The 24,325-nt window shown below is 39.3% G+C and overlaps 1 protein-coding gene across 1 annotated transcript in view; it reads left to right on the forward strand.

The window, feature by feature from the left end:
• Positions 1-21,918, forward strand: part of LONP2 (lon peptidase 2, peroxisomal) — a gene marked incomplete at its 5' end in the record, with an annotated part of 43,166 nt that extends 21,248 nt beyond the window's left edge. Inside the window, 5 exons of the mRNA XM_084270007.1 lie at positions 745-878; positions 9,754-9,896; positions 16,982-17,189; positions 18,400-18,590; positions 20,329-21,918. Coding sequence (XP_084126133.1) covers positions 745-878; positions 9,754-9,896; positions 16,982-17,189; positions 18,400-18,590; positions 20,329-20,550 — 898 coding nt within the window. The 3' untranslated portion in view covers positions 20,551-21,918. The remainder of the gene's footprint in view (positions 1-744; positions 879-9,753; positions 9,897-16,981; positions 17,190-18,399; positions 18,591-20,328) is intronic.
• Between the last annotated feature and the right edge of the window lie 2,407 nt (positions 21,919-24,325).

The following is a 24,325-nucleotide window of genomic DNA, read 5'->3' on the forward strand; positions in this document are numbered from 1 at the left end:
GCAGAAAACCTATACTTTAAAGAATAAAGTTTTATTTCTGTCATTGTCCTGGAAAAAAAAGGAAATTACCATTTTGGTTTTTGTGTCTTGATATGTGCCACATATGTCTAAAAATTAGAATTAGGTAAAAGAAAAATTAAAATGTGGGGTTTTTAATAAGCTAGTATTGATTACAGTTACTTTTCAGTTGGACATGAGAGCAAAGATATTGATCATAACATTGTTTGGACTTGACAGTAGTTCATTTCCAATGGAAAAAGTGTATCAGTATTCATTGAGTGGAAGTATTTTCTGACCAGGAACAGCATTTTGTTATTCAGTGAGTGTCACTGTCTAGTGTTTGTTTTTCATTTGTAGACTAAAAGAAAATACTCTTTAACAGTCAGTTCCTCAACTTTGAGTGAACTATGTTTTGAGTTTTAAAATAGTTCTTTTAATTTTTATGCATCTGAGAAAAGCTCAGTGCTGTTGGATCATTGTTGCATTTCACTTAGTTTTGACACCAAGCATTAGTCATGTCTCCTTCCCACTCAGTAGTTTGTCTTCTGTTAAACTGTTAACACCAAACCACAATTGTTTTGATAAAAGTACCTGATGTTTTCTCCCATTTATTAGAGCAGTCCAAGGTCTTACTGCCTTTCACATCTCATTTGGATGTCTTCTTAAAGAGAAAGTCTGTTTACATTCAAAAGAATTACCTCTTACAAAGAGTATCCATCAGTAAAACAATTGTCTCTACACTAGGTACACTAGAGAGGCAGGAGTCCGCTCTCTGGATCGGAAGCTCGGAGCTATTTGCAGAGCAGTGGCAGTGAAAGTGGCAGAAGGACAGCACAAAGAAACAAAGCCAGATCGTGCTGAAGTGGGTGAAGGAGAAGGTGTGTATCTTTTGCATGTTTTATTAGAAAGGCATCTCCTAATGTAGTCACTAGGAAGCTGAGTTACCAACCTTTTCTTTTTTATGCTTCTCTAAGGGCTCTGTTTTTAAAAGCTTTGCAAATAGAGCGACATACCTATTATGTGTGGTTCAAGTAGTGCTGAATTATGTCTTGGGATATAAGTCATTATAGCCTGCCAGGTTGGTAATCGAGAAGTACAATGGGATCTGTTGCATATCTTAGGTATGCAGTTATGGTTTGTGTATGTTTTTATGTCTTTCTAGGCTTTTTTTTATGCAACTCTTCCACATTTTTTCTTTAATAAAAGACTAAGGATGACTTTCATTATTGTATTAATAGAAGTTCTTTAACTGCTATGCATGCTGCACCAGCTCAGAACTCAATCCAGTTATTTTGATGTAATCTAAAATAAATGTTTGCTTGAAGAGCTTTGAAAATCAGAAAGGTTGAGGGGCTCTTTTTGTGTGTCTTTGAGATTGCACTTAGTCTCTTGGAGCTTTGGTAACGTATCAGATTCAGTAAATCTGTTCTTGTTTCCCATATACACAGACAATAGTGTTTTCTCATTCCTAGTCATCCAACAGATGAAATGAAAACTAAATATAAAATTCTCAGACATCAAAAATAGAGGTAACTGCTTCATCGGTAAAGGTGGACTTCTTTCTACTGTTGAAATAGAATATGGGAAGAAAGAAATCAGGCATAATCCATTTTCTGTGCAACATACAACTAGTGACCGCTTCCTTTTTCATCCCCAAATTAATGTTGCACATCCATACTCTTATTTGCCAAAACATGCCATGCAGAGTGTAGATGGCTGTGCTTTTATTCCAGCAGCTGCTGATGGAGGATCTCACTGTACGCAGCAGTTCTCTGTGGAAGGTTTCGAATGCTCATTGCAGGGCTAGTTGTCTGCAGGAGCCCACAGTTCAAGGTCACTGAGAAATGTAAAAGGACAGAATCCAAACCTGGGGCTGAACTTGTAAAATGTAGATAGTCTCAATAAAAGCTACTAAGCAGGGTGTCAGGTACTGTGTTTGTTTTTTAAAGACTGTAGTGAGTCTAGTTGACACTTTCTGACAGGAAATACTGCTGGTCTGTTGGAGAGCAGCAGTGTGCCAGAGAACTCCAGAAGGCAAAAGCTGCAAAATTACTGCTTACTTTTGCTTGAGAATACTCACAAACTTAAAATACTCAACAGGCCCCTGTGGGTTTGATGGGAGATATTCCACAATTAAGTCAATATGGGGGGAAAAAACCTTTTAACATCTGTACAGCTGGAATAGTTCTGGACTGGTTTAAATGAGGAAAAATAGGCAGACTCGTTATTTCTTCCTTTAAAATAAGGCAGCTTCTGAGTATGAATGGGGTGTGTGTGTGTGTGTGTCCTTTTCACAGAGCAAATCCATGGGGAGGAAATATAACTGCTATTTGTACAAACAGTGGTATTAATTAGAAGAATATATCAAGAAGAGTTTTTACTATGGGTCAAACTTGTGTAATTTGTTGCTGGAAATCTGTTAATGGTCTTTCAGCTTTACCATGCCTTTTTTTTTTGCATATTTCCCTTCTGAAAGTTAAATTATCTTTTACATTCTTGAATTTTTCAAGATGATCATGTGGAACTGTAGTATCAGTAATATTTGGTCTGCAGATCAGCGTTTGGCTAAGTGGCTTCAGCTCAGGTGTTTCTGAACACATGCTTAAAGAAAGTCATCTCTCACAATAACGTGCCTATGTAAACGTGCAGTTTAAACTGTCCCATCTATTAAAAGGAAGAGTTTTTAAGAGATTTATTAATGCTTTCCATTTATATTATCTACATCTTTTCTGCCTTCTCTGCTGTGCTGTATTTTTCTGAAGTTGAACACTGAGTGTGCCAGTACTTCTGCAATACTTGACCCAGAGTGCTGAGCCTTCGGGCTGCAGCAGCCAGGTGTACTGGCAACAAGCAGTATCAGGTGTCTTTGCTGCTGTCACTTTTTTGATAGTAATTTTGACAAGTCTTATTTTTAAAGTATTTCTTTGCACTGAAGGGTGGCAGTGTTTAAAACATGCCTAAAGGTCTAATGTGATGCCTGAATAAAAAAAAGTTTCATTTTGCTCTTCAAGCCAATGATAAAATAAACAAAAAATAGGTTCAGAGCACAACTCCTGCTACTGTGAGAAGACACATTTTACTACTAAAGCCAAGAGCAAAAAGGAACTGTATCGGACATCTCAATCCAGTGGGAGAGGTATTTACAATGTTAAAATTAGCACCTGACTTGCAACTTCGGTATTTACACTGTTCAAGTTATACACTGTCAAAATTAGTACTGGAGTCCCTTCTTTCCAAAGCTAAGTGAAAACAGCAAGCAAAATGCTATCAAAAGATAGTAAAATGCCAGCATTTTTGATTGACGCACAGTTTGGAGTGAGTCCAGAAGAAATTAATCTGTGAGGATTTGTCTAACTGTCCATAAGAAAAACCTGTATTAATAAAAGGGAGTCCAAGTAACAGGTGGTTCTGTAGTGAAACTTCAGTATTATAAAGACATGTATACAGTGGTGGGGTCTGCAAAATGTGTTTTATTTTGTACTAATAATGTGCCTGTACCCTGCTGTATTTTTAGTAAAATAGGTCAGTTGGGAGTCTGTGAGAGTAGGGCACTTTAAAAATATTTTTGCTTAGTTTTCATTCAATCTGTTAACTACAAACAAGTGTTTAAAACAAATTTCAGAAATATCCCAAAATATGTGCTAGTTGGAGCAAATTTGTAGCCCATGCCCTACATTGGTTCCTGGACATTTGTTCAGTGGTGCATAGTGATGTTAATTTCATGTAATGAGTGACTCTGGAAAAATAGTTAATTAGGTTATTGTATCTTGATAGTTTAATTTAGAATTATTTCTTGACATTTTATTTCTTTACCAGTATAAAAAGACCTATAATCCATTTTTGCTTTACACATTTCTCTGTTACTGATGTGGGCCTGAGATTTGACAGTTGGTGCATACATGTCCTGAGCTGTGAATATAAGAGAACAAGCTACAGCCTTCCCTTGTAGATTCTAACTTGCCAAAACATAATTTGTGTATGATTATCAGAATAGTGACACGGTGCCTATAGTGTTTATTCAGCTTCTGGCTTGTGAGTTTGGTATAGAGGTAGAAAGACATTAGGTGGTAAGACCACAAAATTTCCGTCACTATATTGATTAAATGTGATTATTAACTCCAAGTGGGGCATCTGTTTTGGAGTCTTTAAGAACATCAGGCTTTTGACACTGTGATATCAGGCTCTAAAGGTGGAGTGGACCTGCTGTAGCAGAACCGATGCTGGAAGATACGCTGTCAAGCCGTGCTTAGCACTTCCCAAAATTGCATGACTCAAATACACTGGCAGCTTTGTATTGCCTTCCTTGCTCCTTTGACTTCTCAGCTTTATGATGAAGTTGGCAAGTGGAGGAGTGTTAAGTTTGCATCAGTCGTTGAATTTGTAGAGTGAACTTCAGCAAAAGCAAATGGAATAATTTTTCAGACCTCTCCAGGGAGTCATCCTTGTGTACAGTAATGCTGTCTGATGTTTTACTGAAACACTATCCAAGATTTATGACACACTCATCTAGTCTTTGACACTAGAAGAAATTCTAGGAGTCACAAAAATATGTGAAACTCCCCTTCCTATTTTAGTGCAACTGTCTTGAGAATACAATGCAGCAACTGTGCAGTAGGGCACCGTATCATGATACAACAGTTGAAACCCAGAGTGAAAAATGATGTGTCTAATTCAGACTTGAAAGGAGATTTAGGAAAGGTAATATTTAATAACTAAAAGTGATTAAGTGAGCATTCTGTCTATGTTGAAACCAAGGCTTTGAAAATAAATATTTCCATAACCCAGTAATACAGTAAAGTTTTTTCTTCTCCTTGTGGAAGAAAAAACACTTGGGTTTGAGTTTAAGTGCAGCTTTGCCTGAAGTGGTCAATGCTAACTGAAATATGTGGTCTCTACTCCCCATCCCTCGACTTGGGCATAATACATTTTATTCTAAAAGCATTAATTATGCATAACTGGGGGGGAATTTGCTTAGGTTTATTATGTATAAGGGCCTTGATACAGCTGGGCTTACATCCCAGCTCTTGCAAAACGTGACCTGTTTTATGTTCTAGCCAAAACTCGGCACTTCCAGCAGCATGGGATCTTCCACAGCACTGAGAAATGACTTTATGAAACCTGATCTGCATAAATCTCACTGTGGTATGACTGCAGACACTCAAGTTTGAGCTCAGCTGTGCCGGCAGTAGTATACTTAACAGCCCTGCAGCCTAATGTGTGGTTCTTTCTAAAAATTGCTTGGAATGTCTTTTCTGGTGTAGGCCAGAGAGTCATAAATGTTATGAAAAGATGGGTTTATATACAAACTTTTTTCACTGCGTTAATTTATCTAAATGTTCTTGCATGAAAACCTCAAGTTCAAGTGCCTCAAGTACATGTTGTTATTCTAGATCAGTATTGACAGAATGCAATTATTTTGTGAAAAATACTCTGATCCTGTGGGGAAAATGCACATAGCATTAAATTTAAGTCTACAAGTAAATGCTAGTAGGATTGGGGTCCCAGGAAGGAGTTCTTTTCCAAAAGATTTTCTTACGGAAGTGACACTGCTGGAGTGCGTAGTGTGTAAGATTTAAATTTGACAGTAGGAAGTTGCTTTTAAGATGTAATTTCATGTTATGTCTGGCTTGTGACTGTTGTCAACAGGGGCATTTCCATCCTTTCCTACTTAAATGTAGCTTTGTTGAGTTTGTTAGTTAATTAGTTTGCAGGGATTAAAAGAGCTCTGGGTCTGCCTGTCACATGCTGAAGAATCTGCTAATAAAGCAGCTGAGAAAAAAAGAACATGCTGATTTCCCTTTAATTGCCCACAAACTTGAAACCTGTTTTTTTCATTGTTATGGTCTTTCTTAATACCTCTGCAAAGCAATTCAGCGAATCAGAATATGTTATGCCAACAGCTGGTTAAAAATTTTAGGTTTCTATTACATTCTTTTACCTTGGCCAGTAAATGTGGCCAGAAATGTTTGTGTTTGAGTTACATATTACTGTTGCTTAATTTAAAAGTTTTATGGGGAGCTGAGAAATTGCTACATGCTTAAGATGTTTTAGGCTCTTCTATTCAATCATTTACATTTTACCTCTAGAAGAAAGTGGCAGTCTTAAATTCTTAAATTGTTGTCTTTGTGCCTCAGAATTAATTTTTAGTTTAACTCCAGATTATATATCATTTATTGTCAGCATATTTTCTGAGGAGTCAATTTCCTTACTAATCCAGTATCTACTTGCAAGATTTTGTTTTAGGAACTTGTAAAGGCAGATTCCTGAGGAATATTGTCATAATTTTTGCTGAGTAGCTGCAGATTCTGCTCTGAAAATTTTACAAACCTAGTTTTCTTTGGTTGGTTGGTTGTTTTTAAGATGTTTGGGGGATTTTGTAGCAGGAGGATGGTTTGGGTTTGGATTTTGCGAGGGAATTGATTTGTTTTTCCAGTTTTTAAATGTCTAAACAACGTGGTACCATGCTACTTTTGTTTAAGCAGTAATATAGTGGTAGATCAGTAGGTGGCTCCTCCAGGTCAGGGTGGAGCTCTGTTAAGGGCACTTCATTGAATTTTTTGCTTATTTCTCCAATTTAACTCAAAACATGACTATGCTGTTGTCCTAACTAAAGGCTGTGTTTCTGGAAACTTGAATTTAACTGTCTTGTTTTAGATAGTTGTGTCCTTTAACTTGCACTGTGGTTTATGGCTATTCCTCAGGGATAGGTAGGGAATGTGTATTTGTCATTATTAATGGAAATATTAATTGCATCTTTATAGATTCTTCATAGTCAGCAATTCTATAAAGGTGGCAAAAGAAGATATTTTTTCCCTTCAAAGAAGAAGGTATAGCATAACATACCTCACTGTATGCATTTATAGAAAATTAGATTATGTCAGTATTTAGGCTAGTATTTTTAGAAAAAGTCTGGAGTTTGTTATTTTACAGATTGTAAAATGGGGTCTACTAATTAGATTATATAAACTCTTAAGAGTTTCTGATTCTTTTAATAGGGCAGGTGGCCTCAAAACTTGTAACTACTGATTTGTTTATGTGAAGTCTGTCTCCTTCAGCTGTAAACATAAGACTAAGTGAAATAAAAGCAAGCAGGCATGGAAAATTGTGTTTGCTAGGCAGTAAAACCTTGGTATAGAACAAAAACAGTTGTTTTAAAACTCAGTTTTGTTTTAACATACAAATTGTCATATATTACTCAGGTTTTGAAGATTGATGCTGCTGAGATTGCGTTCTGAGTTGCAAGAATAGCATGTGGGTAACGTTTCCTGGGCTTGCTAGTGTTTATGTATTTGAATTTATTATCTACAGAAATAGAATTTCAACAAGAAAACGGAGAGATGCTGGAAGAACAGGAGGGCTATCTGACTGAAGGCAGTATTTACCATAAAGGAGTAGGACTGATGCATGAAGTGATGAGTTGTACAATGGAAAGATTAGTGGCTGTCAGATAATAACAATAATAATAATTTGAGCCCCAAATGAAAGCTGAGTTGGTGCTACAGTAATAGTGATGGAGAATGTTTTTGTTGATGCTGTATTAGTGAGAATTGCACTACAACAAAAGTAAATTACATTGCCTGCATCCATTCTGAAAATTACTTCTGCAGCACAGAACACCTCTTAATGTTATATTGAATACTGTGATTTTTCTATAATTGTTAAAATTCCTGAATCTTTGATTATTGTGCATGTGTTAATGTGCAAAGCAAGACAGTTTCTTCATTGAAAGTAAAAAAAAAATGAAGAAAGGAAGCAACAGCAGGTAATTTCCTAAAACACAGTGCAGAAGTCTTGCATCTCACTATACGTTCCTGTGTAATATGGACTGTAGCTTTAAATGTTTCTAAGGATTGTGGTTTTGGGGTGGGAAGAAATATCTTCACTATATGTACGTGCACAATACTGTTCTTAATGGCAGCCTAAGGGCAGGGAGGCACTGCCGTAAAACTGCCACAGAACCTTAGAAACATCTGGATTGTTCAAGTATTTTTCATTTCTCTGATAGATGTTCCACTAAAGTATTGCTTAGGGCTCTTGAGAAAATGGTAATGAGCCTTCTGCATCTGGATCGAATTCTGCAGGGAAATTACTCCCCGCTTGCATTCTCCTTCTGTATACAGTCGCTTCAGTGAATGTGCAGTGTAGGCCTAGTACAAATGATGTTTAAGTTCTTGAGCTTATTCATTCAAACAACTGACTATGTAGTCTGGTTTAAAGCAATTTCGAGGCTTTGATATTTATATGGTCCCCATTACAGCTCACTTTTGCATTAAAAACACATTTATATAGATGAAGCAGAAATCTTAAGGAAATCCTGCCAAGGAAACAAATGTATAGGTAAGGAATACAATTATATATCGTATTTTGTATATATATTTATTTATTTTATATATATATTTATTATATATATAAATGGAGGAAGGAAAGGGCACTCTTGAATCCATAACTATTGTGCTAATTATGTGCTCCCTTCTTGGTGATGCTTGCAGGTATTGCACTCAACAATGTCAGGCTAATTGAGCTTTATAGCCCTTGCTGAAGAGTGTCTTCATGGTTAGGGATTTCCGAAAATGCCTCCTAACTTGGTCTTCAAGAAATTTTTTGCTGCTGGTCAAGACACCTTAGAAATACTTCATCCAGCACAGATAAAAAGCAGAGCCCTGCTTTGAGACAAGTCATGCATGAAGCTGTTACACTGAAAGTGAGGTTTTTCCACTGAGCAAAGACTCTTACGTGCTGTGTGCCAGGCTGGAGGGATGTCAGCTTTGTGAATTAAGCACCTGGTCTAGTGAAAGGTGTCCCTGCCCATGTCAGATCATCATTAAAGGTCTCTTCCAACCCAAACCATTCTATGATTGAGTAAACCTGTAATAGTCATAAGAGACAAAAAACAAAGCAAAAAGTGTCATGTCAGAATGTATGTGCTGCATTGGCTGCAGTAAAGGTGGGCTGGGGTGTCTTGGGGTAGAGGTTCCATCCAACAGCCTGGAAGGAGGTGGCACACCAGGGCTGGATGAGTTAGGCTTCCGTGTGGTCTACAAATAGCAGCTTCTCCTGTCCCTGATCTGCTGGTGTGGGTACATGTGTCAGGACTGGGATTTGGAGAGAGGAAGGCAGAGTTAGAGAGCAGCAAGTTACACTGATCTTGGATACTGTGAACTGAGATGTTATTGAAAGTAATGCAGGTGAGCTATAAGTAATACAGCCATGTGGCAAAGCAATGGATGTAAATCTGGCCAAAATACGCCTACTTCATTTGACAGGACTTAATTATTAGTACCAGAACTTAATTATTAGTGCCTTGCAGAAAGAGACCAGAGAGCGTATCTGTAAACCTACATAAAAAGAACAGCAGCTGCTGAACCTTAAAGATTTCTACATTCAGCTCCATATTCCACAAATACTGGTTCTATGCACCAATCTGATGAAAAGTGCAAAGTCCTAAATGAACTTAATGTGTTTTGCAGTTTGACCCAGTTTCAAATGCATTTAGGCAAGTGAGTTGTGTCTCTGTCAGTGCTCCAGATTTAGCATTATCTTTGCTGAACAGTTAGAACATGTTCAGTCTTAATGATGACATTTGATGCCGTATTATATTTAATTCGACAAGGTGGTTGTGAAGGCTGGTGTAAGCACACTCTGTGAACTTCTTGAGCATTTCTTTCAATATTTTGTTTTTCTCTGTCATTGTTTTTTTAATTCCTGTGTCAAGAAAGGCTGCTACAAATCCTAAATGAGATTCTCTTCTTGTAGATTGCAAAGAGCATGTCACAGAAGATGCAAAGACGGAATCCATCAATGACACAGCTGACCTGGCTTTGCCACCTGAAATGCCGATTTTAATTGATTTCCATGCTTTAAAAGATATCCTGGGGCCACCCATGTATGAAATGGAGGTAACATCCTCATTTGTTTCTCCTCGACTGCTGTTTCTGTCTGGTTTGACTAGTTGTCTGTTTTATTGCTCCTGGCTGAGATTATACAATATTAACTTTTTAAAAAAACGTGCTAGTGACAGGACTCTCTGTTTCTTTGTGTTCCACCAAGGGTTTTTTCATGTAAAGAAGATTTTGTTTGCCTTGTTCTAATTCAGGGTACATAAATAACACAATGGCATGGCTTTCTGGTAGCAAAGATGTCTGCAGCAGCGCTTAAGAATGCGGTGGTGTTTTTTTGAGTTTATAACAACTTTGCTTTTGTTTGGGGGATGTTTGGTTGTCTCGGGAAGGAAGCCAAAAGTAGAGCCCAGGAATCCTGGCTCTGAGGCAGCTGTGTTAAGGACTGTCCCACATACCTCCTTAAAGCCAGTAAGCATTTTTGGGTATTAAAACCACTTCAGTTTGCACCAGAAGTTCTCAGACATTCTTCAGATTAATGTAACTCTTGGCTACTAAAAATGTTTTATGACCAATCAGTCACCTCTAACTTCCTAGTACCAGCTCTGTTCCTCAGTAGGCATATTCCAGAATTTTGTCTTTCCCTCATCTGTATTTTGCTACCTTCTCTGAAAGTGCCATGAGTTAAAATAGTTTGTTAGTTTGGGATTCTCCTTTCACCATTTACATCACGGTTATTCTCTGCTTTACTTCAGGTGCAGGTGAACTGAGTGTTGGTAGTATTTATAACACTGGCAGGAAATCTGTTGCTGATGGAACACTATTTTTTTCTGTCTTTATCATGGAGAAAAGATCAGTAACCAGTAAGTTATGGAGAAAATAGAAATGAAGGGAAGACTTCAAGGAGAGACAAAATAAAAAATGTTAAGAACTTTGCTCTGATAATTCTTCTCTCCTAGGTGACAGAACCAGACCCCAGTGGGATTTGGAGGACAAAAAAGGGATGAGATGTGTAGGGGAAGCAGGAGAAAATGAATTATTGTTAAGGAATGAGCCTGAACTGAGGTTTTTTGATAAGAAGATTTTTATCATGGTAGAGATTCTTAATGAAAAGACACAAATGAGAAAAGTTGAAAGAAGACAGCACTGTTGATTGTGTTAGAGGATGCTGATGGTAGTAGTGGACATTGAGGGGAACGGGAAGCAAGGAAGATCACAGAATCACAGAATCATAGGGACCTTAAGAGATCATCGGGTCCAACCCCCCTGCCAGAGCAGCTCCCCAGCTCATACTGCACAGACAGGCATCCAGACGGGAAGATCAGCTGATCGAGAGGCCAGCACCTTATGACTCTTTTGGCTGAGTTTTTTTTCACATTGGTTATTTGTGTTCCAATTTATTTCTTTTTACTTTCAGAACTTAGAGAAGAGCTTGCTCTGTATGCAAATTACTTCCTTGTAAGCGACTCCTGTTCTTTCTTACTGTCCCTCAGAACGCGCTATGCCCAGTAATGACATCACTCCAAACAGCTCAGGGCCACTTTAATTAAGAAGGCAGTGTAGATAGACTTTAGCTTGATTTGCAATGACTTTAGCCATCAGACCATTTTTAATGCTTCTGTGGGAATTTTTACTAGTCTGTCTTTGTTTCTCCCTGACTTTCAAGAACAATTACTGAAAAATAGCATGTGGGGTTTTTTCAGACAAATAACATTCTATCTGAGTTTTCTTTTTGAAGTATGTTAATATGCTTCAGACATCTGTTCTTCAGAGCTCAAGTGCTGCAGGTTCATTTGGCATTTTAGTGCTTGACTTACAGATGCACATAAAGCCACTGTAATAAATTGAACTTAATATTCAAACCAGTACTGTGATTTCTACAAATGGTTTTTATTAGTTTCATAAAAAATAAATTGAATTTTGTAGTTTTCAAGATGTTCTGGTCACTTGGAACTGTAATCCCAGTTCCCAGTCATGAGTAGAATTAATGCAAATAAATGTGAACTTAGCACAGTTTTTAAAATTTAGATTGTAGGCCAAGCAATATTTTAATATGTAACTTCCCTTAGATATTCTGTCTCATTTTTAGGACTTTATGATCCTTGTGGGTCCCTTCCAACTCAGGATGTTCTGTGAATCTCTGTTATTATTTTGAGCTTTTTCTGGAGTTGATTATTCATTTTTGGTTGCATGGCTGTGTTGGCAAATGATTTCTGCTGTTCTGGCCATTTTCTATAGAAGAAAAGTAGGGTCAGTAAAATTTTTAAGCTGTGGTTCTTAATTCCAGATCTACAAATACCTGAGTGCTGGCTTGGGTGGTTGGTTCTTTGCATGAACAGTTGCCATGAACATGCATATAAGCATCTCATGGTTCTGCTGGCCTGTAAAAGCTGAAATAAGGCTGACTGAAGCTTTTGACCTGTGTATCAAAGGTTTTATAAATGTTTCCATATTTAGTAGGCAAATTAAGTAGTGCATAAATGGAGCTAGAGCTGAATCCACACAGCATCAATTCCCTGAGCAGCTCAGGGTTTATTTTCATGTACTATTTGATGTAGTTATTAATGAGTACATATTTTTCAGTGCACACTTTATGATTTTTTTTTCAATTTAAATTGCTCAGACAGACACATAACTCCCATTTTAATGAATTTTCCCAACTAACCTATTTATTATTCCTTTGAATCTTCTCAAGAGCCCCCAAGATTCTTTCAAATGAAGAGTGTATCTCCTATCTCAATGGCAGGCAGTTCAGTTTGGCTGCTGGGGTTTTTGTTCCTGGTTTTGTAGTCTGCAGCATGTCTCCTTTCTATATCTAGCATTTAAAGCTTTCCCTTTGACCTGCATTTTGCCATTTATAATTAGTTGAAATAAAGATACAGTGGAGGCAGCCACTGTGTCAGGATGAGACTGAGCAAATACAACAGAAGACATGGTATGACTCCATTGATCTGCTGTCCTTCAGGGAATATCTTAAAATGATTGATTCATCTTTCAGTGCGTTGCTTGTACGTTTTCTGCAGAGCTCTCCCAGCAGAAAGGGATGACAGAATTCTCACCTCAGACTTGCAGGATGAATTCATTTATCACAAATAAATAATCCTGTGTGTCACCCCACAGAACAAATGTTGGAATAAATCACATAGTGAGGCCTTGTAAGAATAATCTTGACAGTGGTTTCAAGTGTAAAAGAGGTAATGAAATGTTTCAGCACAGTGTGCATTTGGGGGACAGGGTTTATAACACAGCCAGAGTGTTGATAATTAAGTATTTCTCTTCTGACTTGGATTTTAGCTTTCTTCTTTCATCCGCATGATGTGAGTGACGTTGAATGATCGAAGCTCTCAGTCAGTGAAATTGCCTGTTCTAGGAAATTAAAGCCCAGGTGCCATACAAGAATAGCTCTATTTCATGGGGCATTCACAAATCTGACGAAGGAACAAATCAGATTATCTTTTTAGAAGCAAAATCTGTACAGAACAGAGGTTGAGCTAGGTGTTTTTATCTAAGAAGTATCAGTCTTGTGATATTTCTGGGAAATCATCCTCCCTTCAAGGGAAGCTGTTGTTACATGTCTTGCCTGCAGTGGTTTGCCTGGGAATGAACCAGAAGAGTAGGCTAGAAAACAGGCTTGTAGTCACACTGGGAGAACCCTTGGAAGAATGACAAAGATGCTAAAGGCCAGCCAGTAATTTAGGACTGGTTCTCATCTTCCCATCATGAATCGGTCCCTTAAAATGCTTTTTGCCGGTTATGCTGATTTCCAAAGTAACTCAAACTGCAGACTTGTGGATGTCTTTCCTCCTTTATCTTGGAATTTCTTAAATATTTTAAAATCAATGACACTGTTAAATTTAATAGTTTGTTTTTCAGTGTCCAGGCAGCTAAAATGCATCTGACAGTGTGTTCTTCAGGTGACACCTGGGTTGTAGCTGGGTTGATCTTTTCTACAAAAATTTTCAAAATACCAGACTGTTTAATGTAGGTCAATGACCTTTTCTTCTGTCATCCAACAGACATGATCAGTCATCAGCTGATTCTAATGGTCATTTTTAATTGAAGTTGCTTTAAAAGTATAAAGTAAGGGTTGGGGTTTTTTCTAATTTAATTCCTCTCTTTGTGAGAAGAAATTATTCTGAGGTGCCAGGAGTGATTGAGTCTTGTAGAGTTAGTTCACTGTAACACTTCATAGCTATGTTTAATGGCAAATGGCTTGTTGATGGCTGCTTTGGGATGGGAGAGGATACAGACAGTTACTGCTCATTATACCTGAAATGTTTGAGACCATGACAGGTTTGTCTGAAGTGTAAAGGAGAATGCTTCAGTGTTGCTGTATTTCAGGCTAACCAGGATGAAGTGATTTTGTTACCCTGAGTTACTAAGTGATTACTAAGCCAGTCAGACTATGTCACTGTCAGGAAATGCAGGGAATATAGAAACCTGTGTTAACAGAAAAGAAAATGCTTTATACGATGAGGTATTTTGATAATATGAAAGTGAAACACTATTATGTGCAATTTTCTTAAATGCCAGGATATAAACCCAGCCCTTTTAGCTAAATTATGCTAATAAAAGCAAATGGCCTGATATTTGAAGTATGTAGATAACTGAGAGCCACAGTGGAACCAAGGAGGGGGGCTGTATGGCTTCCTTTGCTTTACTGCCACAGGAGCACAGTTCTCAGCTAGATCCAGGAGTGTAACACCAGTAGTCCCACCGGCCTCTGCTGCTTCTCTCCTGGCAGCTGAAATCTTGTTTGCACCTGGAGCTCCTGTATCAGCACACCTCTGCTAGAGCCAGAGTTGTGCTAATTCCTCTCAAACTAAGAAACAAACACTGATCCTGAGCGAGGGCCACATTTCAAATCTTAGGCATCAAGCTTAACAGGCAGGTCTTGACCGTTCAGTGTAGCACCTGGCTAAGCATGTGATACAGAATCAGAAATTACAACAAGAACCATCTATGGTTCATGTCATTTCATAGGACTTCAAATGCCTTTTTTTTTCCCCCCTTTTTTTTTGCTTCACCAGTTCTCTTGCATGAGCAAATTGTTCCTGTCATATATCTGAGTTGCCTACAGCTACAAGCACCACAATGTGTATGTGTGTGTGTGTGTGTGTGTGTGTGTGTGTGTAAATCAACTTGTTTTTTCCAATGTGTGTCTCTGATGAGCAGTGAGAGGTACCAGCTGTAGAGTGAATAGTTTGGTCACTCTTCCTGCACAAAAGAGGCCGTTTTCTATTTGTGAAACAGGAAAGAGAAAACTGAGCATTAAGAATTTTATGGTCTTGGTTTTGATGCTATTTATATGATGAGGATGGATTTCAGCCTAATCCTGAAACCTTGACAGTTGGCTCCTATTTAGAAAGGGAGTTTTTGTTCTGATAATCTCATGTCATCCTGCTTAGATAACCCACTGCTGCTGTTTGACTTACTTATAACTTTAGGCCCACGTACTACCCGGGGACTTGCAGCAGCATTTCTGGTGGGCTTACAGAGAGGCATTTTAGTAAGGGACTAGAACGCTCAGTAACTGACTGCCTTTGGAGCTCACAAATCCCAGTATTCCTAATACAGCCAGCTCACAGCAGTGTCTGCCGCCGGATCTAAGGTACGCGCCTGTACGGGCTCATGGACAGACTTCTCTGCTCTCGCAGCTGGGCTGATGGCTGAAAGCTGGCCAGCCCTGTGTATACAGAGCTTCACCCTTTCAGTGTCTATAGAAAGTCTCGTTAGTTTACTGCTCTGCTCGCTCTTGGAAGGAAGCAAAATGAAAGCATTAATATTGTGGCAACTTGTGTAGATCAGAATCAGTTGATTATATAGGAACAAAAATGGTCTAGTGCTGTGGATTAACAAGTAGTATTAAATGGGGTGCTAAAAGGGACACAAATAGCTTGAGAAATTTTATTGTAACTAGAAATGCAGATTTCAGAATTGGAATCCTGTTACTATGGTTGTGAGCCTCCTTTGAGTTGTTTTCTAGTCAAAAAATTAAATATTTCTTTAAATTCTCTAAACAGTGAAACAAAGAATTCATCCATTTCAGGAATTAATCAAAAGAACTTTCAATTCTGCATTTCAGTAAGAGGCAAAATTATTTTTAAATGGGCCCATTGCTTTATTTCACAAAGGAGCATTTGTCTTCTGCTCTAGTCACTGCCTGACACCGTAAAAATTCATCCAGTTTCTCTTCTGCCATGTAATAAATGTATAACTTAGTAGTTCAGGACATGGTGAATAGCAGTAACATCTTTCATCAGGGTTTCTTCATTTCCTTAAAGCTCAGACAAACACAAGGACTTTCTGTAGGTTCTAAAAGAATCTGACAACGGAATGAAGATAAAACCCTGGAACTTTCATGGAAAATATCCTGCGTCTCCTTCCCTCTCTTATCATAGGGGACTGGGATTCAGAGACCTCCATTGCTCTCATTGGTAACTAGGCATAGGCAGACTTGATGTAGTGTGGTGCAGAGCTTGCTTAACTACTTACAGTTCCTAACTAATGGAATCAGCCAGGTTTCCCATCCTCTCTCATATCTAGCCTGCTTGCAGGCTCATGTTTTCATTATTCCAAATAATTTATAAATTTCTTCAGTGAACAAAACCAGTGTCTTGTCTGACAGTAGTTTGGGTAATGAAACCACCTTTTAAAACATTTGGGAGCAAAAATGGCTTTTTCTATCAGTTAACAAGAGTCAGATGTATATTGTATATAACGACATACATCTAGTGGGTGGATTAAGGCATATAATAAGCATTCAGTCAGAACTGACTAAATACTTGAAGGCTTTTGCTGCAAAGAGAGATATTCTCACAGAACCTTTGGGGATGGGGAATGTTTCAGGAATGATGTACCCAGATGTCTGTCACTGCCTTAAGCTAAGCAGCTACATACAGCTCCTATTCTATAATTCATGTTTACATACAAGGCAGAATTTCTGCTGCATTAAATGTGTGTGTGTGTATATATATACACACACACACACACACACACACACACACACATATCAGATGTTTGGGCTTCACTTTTGTGTTTTAATCAGTACAGTTGCTTTGAAGACAACTAGCAAACATTTTTTTGCAATAGTTTTGTTATGACTGTTTCCTAAACTGATTCTTATGTTATTTTCTTTCCTTCAGGTGTCTCAACGCTTAAGCCAGCCAGGAGTAGCCATAGGCTTGGCTTGGACTCCCTTAGGGGGAGAGATCATGTTTGTAGAAGCCAGTCGGATGGATGGAGAAGGGCAGCTTACTCTGACGGGTCAGCTGGGGGACGTGATGAAGGAGTCGGCACATCTCGCCATTAGCTGGTTGCGCAGCAATGCCAAGAGGTACCAGCTGACCAACGGTAGGTGGGAAACAGTGACAGCCAGTGCTTGGCAGTATTGCATCACAGAGATTCTGTGCAACCCCTGGGCCCTTCCTGCAGGGATGCACATAAAGGAAGTGTTAATACTGAAGGGAAATGAAATGCCCTAAAAGTATTTTTGAGTAATTCCGCAGCTTGTACCGTTGCTGAGTAGAGTGGAAGTTACTCGTGTTGCCCTAACAGAAAAGGGGTTTCCCCTGTGCGACGCTGAAGATGAGATCAGCTCTGGAGTTGTTTGTTGTAGCTTTTTTCTTGATCTCTGCCAAGCTGAGGTGTGAGCGGCCTGGCAGGTGGGTCTGGGGAGGCACAATAGGTGCTGTCACTGCAGATTCTCCCACCCTGGACAGTCCACTGCAACCACCGTGGAAGCTGTGCGCAGCCTCTGTGCCAAGATGCTTCTCTTTAGTTTTGGCTGACCCTGCCTCTTACTCATTTTTACATTCAGATTTTGTTCTTGCCTCTTAGTTTTCCTCTAAAATTAAAACAGTTTATGTTAAGAGTAGGTTTTAATATTTAGAGAATAAGTTGGGGGATTGTGTGGCAGCTGTTAAACTGCAGTACAATAGGGCTTCAGCCAAGAAACTTTGGTTCATGTTTGAACCTCCCAGTAATTCTAGAAATGTGCTTTCTGGTTCGATCATCTCCTGAATAGTCAAATAATTGTCCAGTGTCTATCATTATTTACAGAATTTTAGATAGTTGAAAAACTGTATTAAATCAATGTATGTGAAATGCTGCTGGCATTAACTATGTATGTGTTTAACAGTTACATCCTACAGGTTAAGTCAGGTGAAAAGCTGTAAATGAGAGATTTACTCTACAATATTGGCTAATACTGGGTTCCCTGGACCACTGATTTGGTGTATGGTCTCTGAAAACTGATGTTAATCGTTTGGGACACTAAAAAACCTAAAAATTGTACTTAACACAGCAACCAAGGAATTCTTAACTCTCAATTTCCCAACAAATGCTGAGCTTTTTGTTTTTGTCTAGGAATGTGGATATAGGAAAGGTGGTTGAGTTTTCCTTTTGGTTTTCTAGAGCTTCTGCAACATAGTGTTGCTGTTTCAGCTAACGGTTAAAAAACAGTGCTAAGACTAGTTCTCTGCTGGGCTTTTAGAATAAAGGCTGGGAACAAAATGGGTTTAGATTTTTCACATTCAAACCCTTCCTTTTTTTTTTCCTTAAGCTTCTGGAAGTTTTGATCTCCTTGACAACACTGACATCCATCTGCACTTCCCAGCTGGAGCTGTCACAAAAGATGGACCATCTGCTGGTGTTACCATAGTAACCTGTCTTGCTTCACTCTTCAGTGGGCGGCTGGTGTGTTCAGATGTAGCCATGACAGGAGAAATTACACTAAGAGGCCTTGTTCTTCCAGTAAGTATAATTTGAGAAAACAGCCAAGCTGTATTAATTCTCCCTATTCTGGGTATAAAATCTGTTTATAGCCGTTTGCAAGAGCAAAGCCCTGCTGGATCGTTCCTTAGCAGCAATCCAGTGTCTTCTGGTGCAGTTGTAGGAAGCTGATGGAAGCCAGCGTGCTGTAGTACCGTACTGCTGCTCTGCAGGCTTTGCCTTAAAGCTGGGCTTGGTGCTGCTCTCAGTATTTTGCACACCAAAATACTCCACAGAAAGGAGGCCTAGAAACCTGAAGAAGTCAAGATGGCTCCAGGGCACATATTGCTATTGCTGAACACGCTTCCTCAAATCATAGTAATCATTTGAAAAGTTCTGTGAAAAGTTACTGCCAAAGCTCTTACTTGGTGCCTACAGGGTACTCCCCAAAGCATCTCCATACATGGACTTATAGATCCTTCTCCAGTTTTGCTCCTTGTATACAGAGTTCAGGTGAAGAGTGTTCCCACAAAGCTCTTTGAAAGCTTTCCTTTGCCCTCATGCTCTGAAACAAACACTGTTTTGGTTTTAAGTATCAAATGGAGCCTGGGGTAAGTGACATTATAGAAGTGGGAGAGATCATCTCATACCAAATGATGGACAAAGGGAAGATGAAGCTGGAAAACAGTATTTTGTTTCAGCAGCAGAGTAAAGCAGGGATAAGACTGTAAGGTGGCAAACTAGAAGGACCACTGAAATCATATTCTAGTGGCAGTTAGACTGACACGATTGGCTGGTATTGAAGGCTCTACTGCATTAAGTCTCAGCTGGACAGGTTTGTTTGGCATTCCAAAGAGACTGCCTTTATTACACCAGTGACCAAACTTTGCTTGTCTGGGTGGGTGCAAAGATTCTGTGATGGGTAAATATGAAAGCAGGCTTACCTTCCATCTGAGCATCCTCTGGAGTCTCACACTGCATATGGGCATGCCCCTACCTGCAGCTGCTGCCTGAAAGCAGGCAGTGTGGTCCATTGTCCCAGCTAGGCAGATCACTGTGAGGACTTGGGGATTGCTATTACCTGGTTTTACAGCAGCCTAAATTTTACCCTTTCTGCTGCAGTATGAGGCTTTTTTTCCTCTAAAGCATCCTAAAATTGCAAGTTTCTTCTGTAAGATGGTCTTGAAATAGGATTAGGATGGAGGTCCAAGGGAAAAAAGGTACCTGAAAGAATTCAAAACCCCTCTTTACGTATCGTTACAAACTAAAATGGGTGGCATGGCGAAGCAATGCCTGTGTTTCTGAACAAAGCCATCTCTGCAGTTGTGGAGCACAGGCTTGCTGTTCTGTGCATTTTCTGTTGTACAGCTCAAGTTACTGACTGTGTGACGTCACATCCTTAAAACTATTTCCCCCCTAAGCCTAATACTGCCTTTATCTTGACAGTGTTCTGTCCAGGTTGGGTGAACAATGTCATGTGAAAAAACTGAGCTGTCTTAAGAAAAATATCCCTGAAAAGCACTTGATGCTATTGATACTTCTGTCCCTGCATTCCTTTCCCCCCCTTTTTTATTAACTGCTACAGAAAGGGTACTGTAGCATATTAACATATTTCCCTCATTAAGCATATAATGAGCTAAAACTACTGTGACATTTTTAATTGCTTTCCTAAATGACTGGGGGAGGGAGATCCTTTCATTAAAATTTAACTCCCGATGTGATTTGTTACAATAATTACGTGTTAGATTAGTGTCATGCATACATTTCTTCTCCTTATTAGGTTGGGGGAATTAAAGACAAAGTCTTGGCAGCACACCGAGCTGGGCTGAAGAGAATTATCATCCCTCGACGAAATGAAAAAGATCTTGAAGAAATTGCAGTGAACGTACGGCAAGACCTGACTTTTGTCATGGCAAGCTGTCTGGATGAAGTGCTTAACGCAGCCTTTGATGGAGGATTTGCAGTTAAGCCCAGAGTTGAGCGTCTGAATAGTAAACTTTAAGCAGACAGGCTGAGATTACTTCTGTATATCAAATTTAATAGACATCACTAGCTATCAGCTACACACGTATCAAGTAGAACCAAGAACTAAACTCGATTGTTTAAATGTGGGTGTAAATTAAGTCAAAATAAAAATACTACCCTCAGCAGTTAATAAGCTGAAACCACGTTTTATGGGCATCTGCTGCTTTTTACTCCAATTGGTAAAGAATCTTGAAAACAAAAAAAAACCAAAAACCAAACCTCATTTCCTGATAGATTCCATGAGAGCGCTGAAGCTGTTGAGAAACAATTCCTCAGCTTATCTGCTATCTGTGTCTGTCAATGTTGGCAGCTGGCTACATCTTGGAAAATGACATGCCCACAGCCAAGGAGTGACAGGCACCTCTGTGAGCCAGCTTCAGAGAACACAAATGGCAGCACATGCAGCACAGCAAGAGTCTATAATCGCTGGGGTGGTACTGGAGAGCAAAGTGATTCAGCGCAAGAGTTTGCTTGTTTAGAAGCAACACTGGACATGCTAAGGAGCAGCAGCATCACAGGAAAAAGAAAGGGTTTGAAATAAAAAAAAAATACAGTTAAGGCAGTTGCACAGCAGCAGTGTGGTCTCAATGGAGCTACTGCCTCCTTTCAGCTCTCGCTGAAGGACGTCTCAAGCAAGGTCAATGCAGACGTCATTTTTCATACAGGAAGCAGCTCAAGACTTGACACAGCGATTCCTGTGTTGGGAGATCCTGCACAGCTGTACTTGGAGCAGCAGGGGGAGGTGGAGCATACTCCAGGTCAGGTAACATTCTGTAGGGAGAGCGTACCCATCCTTCATTCTTACCTGGTACAAATCCACTTGGCCCTGGGATGGCTGCGTTCCGAGTCTGTAAGAACTGAAACAATTTAAACAATGCCAAGAAAATATAGATCATTACTCTGCATTAGGCACTGCATACTGTGAGTCATTTAAGGCCGCCAGTGTCCCATCTCAGGCAGCAGCTCTGTCTCTTCCCTTGAATATTAGTGAAGACAGAAATTTGAATTTATGTAATCTAAGATCCCTCGGTTTCTGTTTTATGCTAGGGTCAGCCACAAGAGTGTTACATTCTGTTCTTGCTCATTAATTCTGATATCAACTCAAGTGTGCTTAGGAAACACAAATTCTATCTGTGCCAAAAGTCTATTGCAGAAGCAGCCTATGAATCAAGTCAGTCTGTTTTGATTTCATTTCCATAGATAGCAAGTTGATTTACCTGGGACATATTAGCAGTGATAATTAATTCAGTGGGTATTTCTGCACTTTACAAAAGACTTTACAACTTTCACAGACTTAATCTAATAAAATGATTGAAATAAACCCCCCTCCTGTTTCGCTGTTGTAAGATTCTACTCTTAGTCATTCGCTAGCGATGTTCCAGGGCTAAGAGGCAAACAAGCAGTGTCTCAGTGTACTTTCTGCCATACTGAACACAGAACGTGTGAAAAGGCTACACAATCAGTAAAACACCACAAAGGTACAACAACTATTCTGCCACTTTGCCTTTAATCAAAGCCAAACTTAGAGCAGATCAGTAACAACCCGGCAGCACCCTGCACTAGAGAGCACGGAACTCCAGCAGCCTGTTCCTATGTGCAGAAAAACCCCCAACCCACAAGCAGCCACAGCCCTTTCACTGCACAACAGGGGCTTGCTCCCAAGGAAAGGTAAGCAATTACTTTGTCTGCCACACCATTCCAATTAAGTCTTGTCCACACGGACTGTATCTGTGTCGGGGTTTGAATGCCACCCCAAAGACTTTTAATAGGCATTGACTTACAGCCTTCCATGTTCCTGCCAGCAGAGCTGACTGGGTTCTTACCTTGTTGAGATTTAAATAAAACTTCAGCATTACCCACTGTATCAGACACTACAGCCATACTTCATGCCTTTTCATTTGCTCTCCCTGAACAGCCTCAAGAACAGTCAGAAAATCAGTCAGAAAACACTGGAGAACAGCAGCAAACCAGAACAGTAAAGAGCCTTTAAGGTAACTTCAGTGCCCATGGGACGACTATGCTTTGCAACTGACAATTAAATGGACCCCATATTAAATGTGTCCCTCAAAATACACGAGAAGGTAACTATGCTTACCAGCAGTGGCAGCTCCATTCCTCTGCCCCCACTGTAACTCACTAAAAGTACCTACCCACCAGTGCAATTCACAGTTTGAAAAGAGCCTGGTCAGTAGAGACAGCAACACAAACCAACTCACCTGCTTTCATTTTAAAGCCCCACCACTTCAAACAAGAACAAGCAAGTAATGTCAAAACAGAGGCCAAGCATTAACATCCACATTTGTCAAACAATTTCCTTTTAAGGCTTTTTTTTTTTAAAGGGCAATGAAACCCAACAGCAGCAGTGCTAATGGACAGATACAAGATCTGCAGCTCATCTATTAAAGACAAATTTGAATATGCTTTCCCAACAGAGCAAAGTAAAATAGTACTTTCTAAAATAAACAGCTAATGTTCAGACAATGCCAGGTTTTAATGCGCTGTTTATTTTAGATAAGGCAGTAAAACTATACAGCTGTCTAGTATGCTTGCTTTTTTCATATCTAACAGTGCAGTTGACTAACCCAATGCTCAAACTCTTTCAAGGAGATCCACTGAGTTAGGCTTCTGATGGTTTTGAGGATCTGGGCCCAAATATAATTTGTTTAATAATTCCATCTGATGGGACATCAAATGTTCCACACAGCTGGGGTTTTTTTAAAATGTCACATGGAGCAACACTGGTTTACATTACAGCAAGTCAGCATACATTAGTCATGTTAGAGCACTCCTGTAAAACACAAGAGCTGCCTGCCCATACCGGTTTGCCTGTAGAGCTCATCACAAACACAGTTTTTAAAGTCCCTGTCAAACACACAGTCCTGATCTCCAGCCCATTCTGACTTAAGTGAAATCACTGCAGACCAGCACAACAAGGCTTTAAGATTCACAGTTGAACAACTCCACCTACAAGAGCAGCAGAGAAGCTCATGCAACTGGTGCTTACACAGCCCTAATCACAAGTATCAGACGGCGGCAGGTCCGCACAGGTCCTCTGCTAGCTGAAAGATCACCAAAGTAGCCCAGGCCAGCCAGGCACCTGTAAGCAACTACAATGGAGAATCAGTTATTCCTCAAATATCTGAAGTATTTAGCCAAGTTTCTGTCAAAGACAAACCTGAGGTAAATGTAGACAAGCTTAATTAGATAAGAATAATTAATAAATTTAGGAGATTGCAGACAATTAGATGTATAGTCATAAGAAAAAAATACTGATTGCAGGATTCTTTATCTACTCTCACAAGGTACATCTTCTAAATGAAATCTGTGCACAGTTCAAACAGTCTAAATATGATTTTTAAGTGAAACTCTGTACTTTCCTGCATGCTGCCAGCTCTTTCTGTAGTATTTCATTAATCCATCCTGAAAGGATTTTTTGTTCTTACCTGGAGAACTACTTACCTCATTATGCATCAAACAACAAGAGCTGTTTCAACAAACGAACTTACAATAACAAAGGTAAGACAGTGCACAGTAAATAAACTGTATTTTAATGCATTACAAAAGTAGTTAATAGCCAGGCTACCTCCCCAGACAGATGCTCACTACTACTAGGTCTAACAAACATTTCTTGCTAGTAGCTTGAGATCAAACAGCTTTTCACCTGACTCCTTTTTTCTGTCTCTAGGTCTGCTGTTCTGTAGCACAAACACCATGTCCATCCATGGGTAAATTTTTCAGATACAGGCACTCTG

This window comes from Gallinula chloropus, assembly GCF_964237585.1.
Source record: "Gallinula chloropus genome assembly, chromosome: 13".
NCBI lineage: Eukaryota > Metazoa > Chordata > Aves > Gruiformes > Rallidae > Gallinula > Gallinula chloropus.